The following is a 9,120-nucleotide window of genomic DNA, read 5'->3' on the forward strand; positions in this document are numbered from 1 at the left end:
TCCATCCATGTCTTTCTGATGTCATATTCCACATACATAAGGGCAAATGAATGGACAGGTGGGGAACATCAGTTATTGCCAAGCACAGAGCAGTGTCCTGAATAATAAACACTCTGCTCTTGCAGGTTGTAGACAACTGGGGAAGAATTTACAGGGGCTAAGACTTAACATGATGCATCATTGCATCAGTTGTTGGAGCCTCACTTTCCTTGAGTTGGGTTTGAATCCAGAGATGAAGACTGAGAAAGAGGCATAAATACATTTTAGACTATGAAAAGAAAGCAATTGATGTTTCACAAAAGGACAGCTGTAAGGAGAACATTTAAATTTCTATGTGGCTCTGAAGAATTCAGTGGTAATCTCAGTGGTTACTTTAAAAGAATGCCAGAGAGAAGTTGTACTGACCCCTTAACCACATGATACGATTTTTTTCAGATGGCTTGTAAGAGTATGCTTGAACCACAATGAATACTCCTCATCTCATATCATAATTTCCCCCTTTTCCCCAATCACATGTAAAAGAAACTTCAGAATCTGTCACGTAAATGTTACCATTTGACGAACCACTTACAAATTTTCCAGGACCATGCTTTCAGAAAGACACTTTCGAGGGATTCCCTCGATTAGCCAAAAATGAAGCGTTCTTATCTGACACTATCTTGTCTAAATATACACAGCCTGTGCTGACGAAATAAAAAATTTCAAGACCAGGTATAAATACCACTGACAGGCAGATGAAGTTCATTCGTCTGCTTTCTTCTAATAGAAGATTTAACTATTAGAAGTTGAAGCTCACTGCTTTTAGGTCTGACATCTACCAGAAATTATCTGACCGTTTTAACTGAACCATCATTGAGAAGATGACTTCCCAGACTTGCAGATTGTTTGGTCTGTCTATCATCATGATTTATTTTGGACGTTTTGGAAGTAGCTTAATACTTGCTAATCTACAAAACGATATATACGACCTGAAAGCAGACTTTGTAAGTATAATCTTCTATTGCATTTCTCTTCTCTTCTCCTGCTGCTTATGATTTTGATATTATCCAGATTTGAACACTGCTTGTCATAGACCTTAATGCAGCACTGTATCAGTAGAGGGTAATCATAGAACTAACTTTTCAACTGTATCACTTTTTTACAAGAATATGGACAATTTATTTGGTTTTGCTAATCACTTTCACTACCATGATTCACTTTTTAATGCTATTAACTAATGTAATAGTTCAAGTCTATTTCAGGGACGCTCATTCCTTCACAAGAGCTTCTCCCAGCTCCATTCAGCCACTGGTTACAAGGGCTGTTTTATAAGAAGAAAAACTTGAAGCAATTCAGATGCAATTTACCGAAACATCTTTAGTTTTAGGTTAATAAGGTTAGTGGGATAGTTAGTATTAGTTACCAGTATAATCAGAATAGAGAATTATCAGCTGCATCTGGTGCTTTTCATTATTATTACCAATAATATTTAATTAAATTATTTGACATAATAATAATTATTATTAATATGTTGCTCACAGGTTGTTGGTACTGCTTATTCTTTAGCATCCTCCACCCATCCTGCTTTCATGCTGTGGGAATATGAAGCAATATTAGCTCTTTTCAGACTGAATTTTGATAACTAATATTGACTCACCTATTTTCATTTAGAAGACTTCAGCTGAGATTAGTCATAGAGATAAGAGATCTAGAATAGAGTTGCTTCTAATTAATAGCTTTTATTCTCAAAACAGGGTTTGCTTCCTTCCTTAAATGCATTAAAGTAACCACAAGAGTCTGCTGCGATTTGCAACGCTCCAGAATTCTTGTTTATACAAAAGTTGAAACATAGTAGTTGAGGAAATGACCTCAGAAGCCTAGGGTGATACTTACTGGATGTTTTCAAACTGCTAGGAGACTGGCTGTAATATTGGCATTATATCCTAAATTTGCTATTAGCCTATATTGGAGGGATTCTCTCCAGAAATGTAACTAAGTCGGACAGATCCTGAGAGGTGGTGAACTTTTTGCACTGAAATTAAAAACTCAGCTCCCCAGCAGGTGCTTGGTATCTCTCAGAGCTGCAAAACAAGGTTCAGCAAGGTGCTTAGCATGGGTGGCCAATCAGCCTACAAGGCTTCCACCAGCCTGCAAGTTTTCCCATTACACTCAAATATTTAAATTACTGAGTTGACAAAAAAGGAAACAGTGACTGTTGTATACAAAAACACACACACACACACACAGAGAGAGAGAGAGAGAGAGAGAGAGAGAGAAAAGGAAATGATTCACTTTACCTTGCCTTTGTAGGAGAATTGTATTGCTCTGTGTTTCCTATAATCTGCCACAGCGTGCAGCTAACACCTGATTGTTAAACTTGGGCCCGGCGAGCCTCTTGGTAGCCACCGCTACAGATCTACAAGTCTGTCTGAAGCTGTAGTTTTATAATAAAATTAATTTGTCCTTGTTCCATATGAGATTTTACTAAGGCTGGATAAATTTGAGCCTGCAGACTATGTGCTGGTGGGGCTTAGACTTATAAGAAAACAAACCAAGGCCAGATCTAACAATTTTCTAGCCAGTTGCTGTGCCCATTAAAATTTATTTTTAGCTGTCAATACCAAAACTTGCAAAGATCATTGGTAAAATACGGGATGTTAAATGTCTCTATTCAGATGAGTTATAGGTGGAGAAGGCACTGAACAGCATACTAATGACATTTCTGGTACTGTGCAGTCATCCAACATGAGTTGATACTCAGAGAATATGTTCACAACTTTTCTCAGAAGTAAAAGCATCACAATAGCTGAAAGCCAGTAGTGCAAAAAACGTATTTCTGTGTTTTTCAGTATTACACTTGCTTATTTGAATAGAGAATGCTATTTGCCTTGTGATAAATATTGTTTATCTAACAGATATATATATTGTCCATTGCAGAACTCAAGTCTTTCAGATGTAGCTGATGGTGGACCTATTTTTACAGAAAAACTGAAAAACTGGACAGAGGTGAGTCAGAACCAAATATGACAAAGCATCTCAGGAGCTTTACAAGACACTTTTGGTATGAAGCAACTCCCCAGCCCCGTGTAATCAGCCAGGGTAGAACAAACACGAGCAGGGGCTGCTTCAGTAGCTTGCAAGAGAGGAAACTCCCATAAAGATGCTCCCTGTAAAGATCAAGGTGCTTTATGCCACCACACCATGAGCTGATCCAGAGGTACAGACAAGTCCAGGAGATGAGTTAAAGCATCTTTAACATCATCCTGTTCTAAGCTGCACTGAAAACCCCTAGATGTTGGATTTTAGTTTCCATCCTTTTCCTGCTGATGGGCACTCACAGCCCTTTCCTTTTGGCTGGTTGTTTTCAACAGAGAAATGAAAAAAGGATCATACTGAGCCAGATTGTTTCCATGTACCTGGAAATGCTTGAAAACACCGACAAGTCGAAGGGGCATGTCAGACGCATATCTGAGGAGCTCTTCACTTTGAAAAACAGCCTTCCTGATGGCTTAAAGAAGCTGAAGGACCTCATGGACCTGTCAAAGCTTCAGGTAAGGAACTTTCCCTCTTTCTAAGGCTTGCATAACTGCATTTTCCAGTTCAGGCTTGAGTCTGACTCAAGACAATAATGGTTCATTAACCGCTCTGGTAACCCCCCAAGGGCTCAAATTAGTTCATATGGGAAAACCTGATGTTTCCAGCTGAACAGGCAGAAGTGGGTCTGCGGTGTGGTGCTTTGGTGTGGGGGCTGGTCTCCTGAGGTTTTGCTGGCACCTGCCACGGCACCGCGGTGCAGGGCTGCTGCATCTTGCCCACCTCTGCCACCGCCCCGGGACAGGGACAGAGGCGGCTGCAGGGCCCAAAGCAGTTTTAATTCTGCTGCCCTCCACGGTGTCTGTATTATGTTGTGGGGATACAAAAGTGAGACATGTATGGTGACTCATACTGCCTAGGTCAAAAGGCCCTGGCATGCATTTAATGGGGCATGGGTCTACGAAGCAAACCCCAACCCCAGGCAGGACTGGTGCCGGCGAGGGTATGCTGGATCTTCATCTGCTATTCTGTACTAACAGCCAGAATTAAGCTTTTTTGGTTCAGTTTCCATTTAGCGGCAACAGTGGTTTCAAAATAGCAAAACAGAGAGAAAACCTAGAATGAAGGTTGAGGTTCAGCTCCCCAGATCAGGAAAAAACATATTTTTCAGTTCAGTTTGTCTCCATGTTATTTTCCTTTTGTTTAATGAGGGAAATTATTGTAGTGGGGATTGTCAAATGTAGAATTATTTCACTTTTTGATGCAATGAAGATGGTTTGTAAACATTCAGACACACTCTAAATACCCTAATGGAGAGACATACTACTTACATGCTCCAGAGCATATTTATAATTAATATTTATATTATGTTTCTAGAAGGACTCACAAAATTACCAGTTTATGGGCTTAAATGATCTAAAAAGTAAAGGGCTTTTAGAAGTCATTCAGCACACTTATCAGTCTTAACCTTAAGTCAAATGTTAACCATTTCACAGCCTTTTGTTATCTAAATCAGGTTGAAAATTTGTGGTCAGTTACAGCATGTCTCTGTAAGCTTTGAAGACACTTGCGTGATCGCTAATGACACAAACCAAGCCCTTCACAGAGGCCTGCAGCCCATACTCTGGCTGAGGTAGTTGCTCATGAGTAACTCAGAAACCATTGCAACGAATCAATAATTAATGAGTAACTCCATTTCACAGAATATTGTTGGTCTGTGGCATGTTGCAGAATAACATGGAAACTGCAAAAAACAGTATCTGTGAAAAGGTGGCTCTTCGTTGTAGGAACTGGGTAGTAGACTAATTGAAAATTGCAGATTTCCCTGTGTTTTACCCTGGTAACAGCATAGCCTGTAGGATGTGAGCATTAAATAATGACAGTTTTTGGCATGACCTTCATTCTGTTTCTTACTCAAACCAGATGAGTGATCTGAAAATCCAACGCAAAGCTGTGAATGAGCTGTTCAGCGTCCTACAAACACTAGTGGAGACCCCAGCTTCTTTCAAAAGAAAAAGGAGCCAGTCTCAGAGGAGATGCAAATGTTAATGACATCATACGGCCTTTTGTACTGAGCTATTGTACAAATTGCATTATGATGCACATTTTTTTCATGTCAACCTTTTTATTCAGCTCTTATATACATTTATTTATTAATATTTAAGTATTTTAAATAATTATTTATAAAGAAACACCAGAGTATTTATACTTCCTACTGCTATGTGAGAAATGACTTTGTCTTAAAATCCTGTCTGTTATATGTTTATTGACTGGAAAATACAGAAGGAGGCAATGTTTACCCAGTTCCCACATGGAAATACTGAATTGACATGATACTGTCCCCGGCTATCCATCTGGTGGTGTCTTGATAGAGGGATGTCGTAAGATCAGTCTCATCATTCACCTGTTTTTGGCATGAAAATGCAGGCACCAATTTGGGGAAGTATCTCTATCCAGGAAAATACATTCATATTTGCTTAGTGTATGGAAATCTAACTCAAGCAAACAGGCATGCTTAAAGATAAGCAAATGCTGAAGCACTTTTCTGAACTGGGGCCTTGATAACTTATTGATGCCGATTACTGTTAAGCACTGAAGTGACTAGGAGGCTAGGCTACATAGTAATTCCATGAAATGTGACTGACTGTAATGCACTGACTTAACTTCAACTCACTGATTTTTAAAAAGTTCTGTATTTTTTGTATTAAAACATTTGAATGTGTCTGATGTCATTATATTTATTTGGAGGTAGTAGTATGGAAGTTTTTATCTCAGGGACTATATTTTTGTACTGGAATATTATTTAAAACTTTGAATTTCACAATGAATGCTTTTAAAAATGTTGATATTAAATAAAAAATTAAAAAAAAATAAAGCATGCTTGCATATTTATTTACCAGAATCTCTGTGAAAAGAGCACCTGTGCTCATCTCCTCCTTTTGCAGTCACAACCGAGTGACTCAGTAATCCTGGAGACTTGAACTGATTTTGTAGGAAACAGCTGTTCTTGTTTGTACTCATCGCAGACATACATGTATTACAAGCGAAATAACGCTGTGGGATTTCTCCCTTTCCAGGGCTAAGCACGAGAAGCTCCTGTGTGCATTTAGCATAGACAACCTGTCCTTCTGCATACGGCTATTTCACAAGCCACCGCTTAAAAGGGAAAAGCTGCCCTCCAGGGAAGCAAAGCCAGCTGTAGCAGCTTGCTATCCTGTTGTTCCTTAATACCATAACATAAAAGAAAAGAAAACAAACAGAAACCAGCAGAGAAGGTTAAAGCATCTTTACTTTGAGTCTCTACATCACTTCTGACTGAATTAATACTCTGGTTTTGGAATTTAGAGCCAGGACTGGTTAGAAGCTCTAAGGAAAGTTGTCTACTTTATTACTTTTCAGCCTGCAGTCCTTCTGCACCTTGCCAAAGGGGTCCATGGAAAAATAACTAAGGCCACTGCTGTACATCCAGCAGAGATATGCATCTGTCCTGATGGATATCATGCCTTAGGTGCATGTTCCCATGTCTGTGACGCTGTCCGTGCTGTGCCGTCCCACGTATTCCTGCACTTAGCCAGACACAGGCTCTGCTCTGGCTCAGAATATCAGGGCTCTGGGGGGAAGCTGTTGCTCAGCCACATCATTTCCCAGGTTGGTTCACTGTGCCACTGCTTGTGTTAGTGCTGTGTCACAGAGGCAGGGATGCAGGGAGGGAATAACAGCTGGGAGACAGAGCAGCAGCTGGCACTGCTGCCAAAATGTGTTTGTACACCCTGATTTCAGTAGGTGTCTTTTTTTGTTTGTTTGTTTGTTTTTTTTAAATTTAGAAGGGCTCTTATGTTCCATTGGAAAGTTTTTAAACATCTTCGAACCTTTTATAATAAATCCGACACCAGATTTTGCAAAGATTCACCAGCGCTGCCGTAGTTATATAACCACTCAAAAGAACCCAAACAATTTGTCTCAGATACTGGCCTTCCCCCTGAGCCTTCCCTATCCAGGGTAAGTAGGTGAGACCCATTTCTGCTGGGTGCATAGGATCAACTGCTGAACTAGTCATTCCTTGCTTTGCTTTGTTAATATGATGATAGCGTTAGAGCAGAACGGTATAAAAATCAGACTCCACAAGACCACATATTTTTTTCCTCAGTTGTACACCAAACAAATGAGGTGAATCATTTCTAAGATGAATGCTTGTCATCTCTTCTCTCATATCCACAGGACCATTTTCAGCTAAACTAAATTTCAGTGTGAAATGAATTCTAATGGCTTTCCTAAATATTTCCAACCAGAAACATATCAAAATTGTTGAACATTTTTGCTGATGGTCACTGCAAATTTTTCCAACTATGCAGCCTGAGGAAGAGAGTTAATAGATGTGTACGCATGGGAGTGAAAACATATTATCTACTGTCTAACAGTTAAGCTTAGAAAAGCAGAAAATCAAAAGAAAAGACAAAATTGGCTCAGAAAGTCACTGTGGTTTATGGGTGACTTCTGCAGCACATTTATTCTGCCTTTACTCTCTATTTCTGCATAGCTCTTTCGCCCTCTCCCTCTTCTCTCCCACTCACAGACAAGGAGGTGCAGGCATTCATGAGTTTAGAGTAGCTGGATCAAAAATTAGCATTCATTGCAGGGCAGTCAGCAGCGGCCGGGCACAGGCGACAGGGAAGAGGGTAAGACCAGGGTGAGCAGATAGCGGTGTGGCCCCAGGGTGCTCCCGCAGCCCCCAGCAATTTTGCAGCAAAAGCCAGAGGTAGGAGCTTTGTGCTTATTAACCCAGGCGCTTTTCCCCCATGAAGGCGTCCGACTACTTTTTGACCCCGTGTAAACCTTTAGCACATGTAAATATGTTAACCCCATGTAAACAATGTTGTGTGTTGTATGTATTGAAGCTGACACCTGCTAGCTTCACACCTCTACCTTGGAAGAGACAAGGAACACCCCTTCCACCTCCTCCCTGCCACCCGTCCATCTAGAGACATTTATTTTATCCCCACTCGGTTGTCTCTTTTTCAGTCTGAAGGGTTCTAGTTTATTTAGTTGCCTCCCTTGTAGAAGCCATGCTTTTTACTGAATGTTTTTGAAACTATTTCAGTTCTCCTATATTCTTTTGGGGACAGGGAACCAGTGCCACATATCAAGAACGAAGTGAACCTTGGGTTTGTACAGAGGCATAGTGATGTTTTCTGTGTCGTGGACCCTAACGCGTGTTCCTAGCCTTCTATCTGATATTTCTACTGCTGCTGAGCAGAGCTGATCTTTTTAAAGAGCTAACTGTTGTAATCCTAAAGTCTTGTTCCTTGTTCCTCCTTTTTTGCTATGTGCATAATTTTACAATTGTCGGCACTGATTTTAATCTGTCATCTTATCGCCTTGTGGCTCTGCATTTTGAGGTCCTTTTACAGCTGTTTGCATCTGGGCCTCCTCTCTATTACCCTGAATACCTTAGTACGTCAGCAAACTTCAGTATTTCACAGTTCACCCTGTTTCCCCAATTGCTGATGGCTACATTAAAAGGCACAAGCCCTAGTCAGGACTGCACCCTCTTAACTGCAAAAACCATATGCTCATTCCTACCCCTTATTTCCTATCTTTTAACCAGCTGCCCATTTATATGAAGATTTGCTTACCACGTGACAGCATCACTTCTTGAGAAGCCTTTATCGTAAGATTTACTGAGATTCTTATGGAGATGAAAGTTGCTTATGTTATTTGGCTCTCCCTTGTCTACATATTCACTGACTCCTCAGTAAGGGCTGGTTTAGTGGAGAGGCGTGACTTCCTTTCACAGACGTCACGTCCGCTCTTCTCTTGTGTGCCACATTCATCCATGGGCCCACTCTGTATCGGTATTGCTGGGTATGGATGTCAGCTCTACTCCCTTGCAGTTATCTGGGCTTCCCCCAGCACCTTTTAGAAAATTTGTAGCGTATAAGCCCACCCTGTGCATCCCTGGTACAGAGGCAGACTCAAGTGGCAGCTTGTGTCCCACAGTCAGCAGTCCAGCTGTTTCACCCGTGAGTCCTGCAGGACCCTGGGATGAGCACTGTTGGTTCAAACCTGTCCTTGCCGTCACCTTCATCCACAAGTCAGGCAGTGACCAAT

General features: G+C 40.8%; 1 protein-coding gene across 1 annotated transcript; it reads left to right on the forward strand.

The window, feature by feature from the left end:
* The first annotated feature begins 860 nt into the window (after positions 1-860).
* Positions 861-5,061, forward strand: IFNG (interferon gamma). Its single transcript, XM_013947368.2, has 4 exons — positions 861-983; positions 2,917-2,985; positions 3,351-3,530; positions 4,936-5,061. The coding sequence occupies exons 1-4, from the start codon at positions 861-863 to the stop codon at positions 5,059-5,061; spliced, it is 498 nt and encodes a 165-aa protein (XP_013802822.1).
* Positions 5,062-9,120: the final 4,059 nt, after the last annotated feature.

Source organism: Apteryx mantelli, chromosome 1 (assembly GCF_036417845.1).
Source record: "Apteryx mantelli isolate bAptMan1 chromosome 1, bAptMan1.hap1, whole genome shotgun sequence".
Taxonomy (NCBI): Eukaryota; Metazoa; Chordata; class Aves; order Apterygiformes; family Apterygidae; genus Apteryx; species Apteryx mantelli.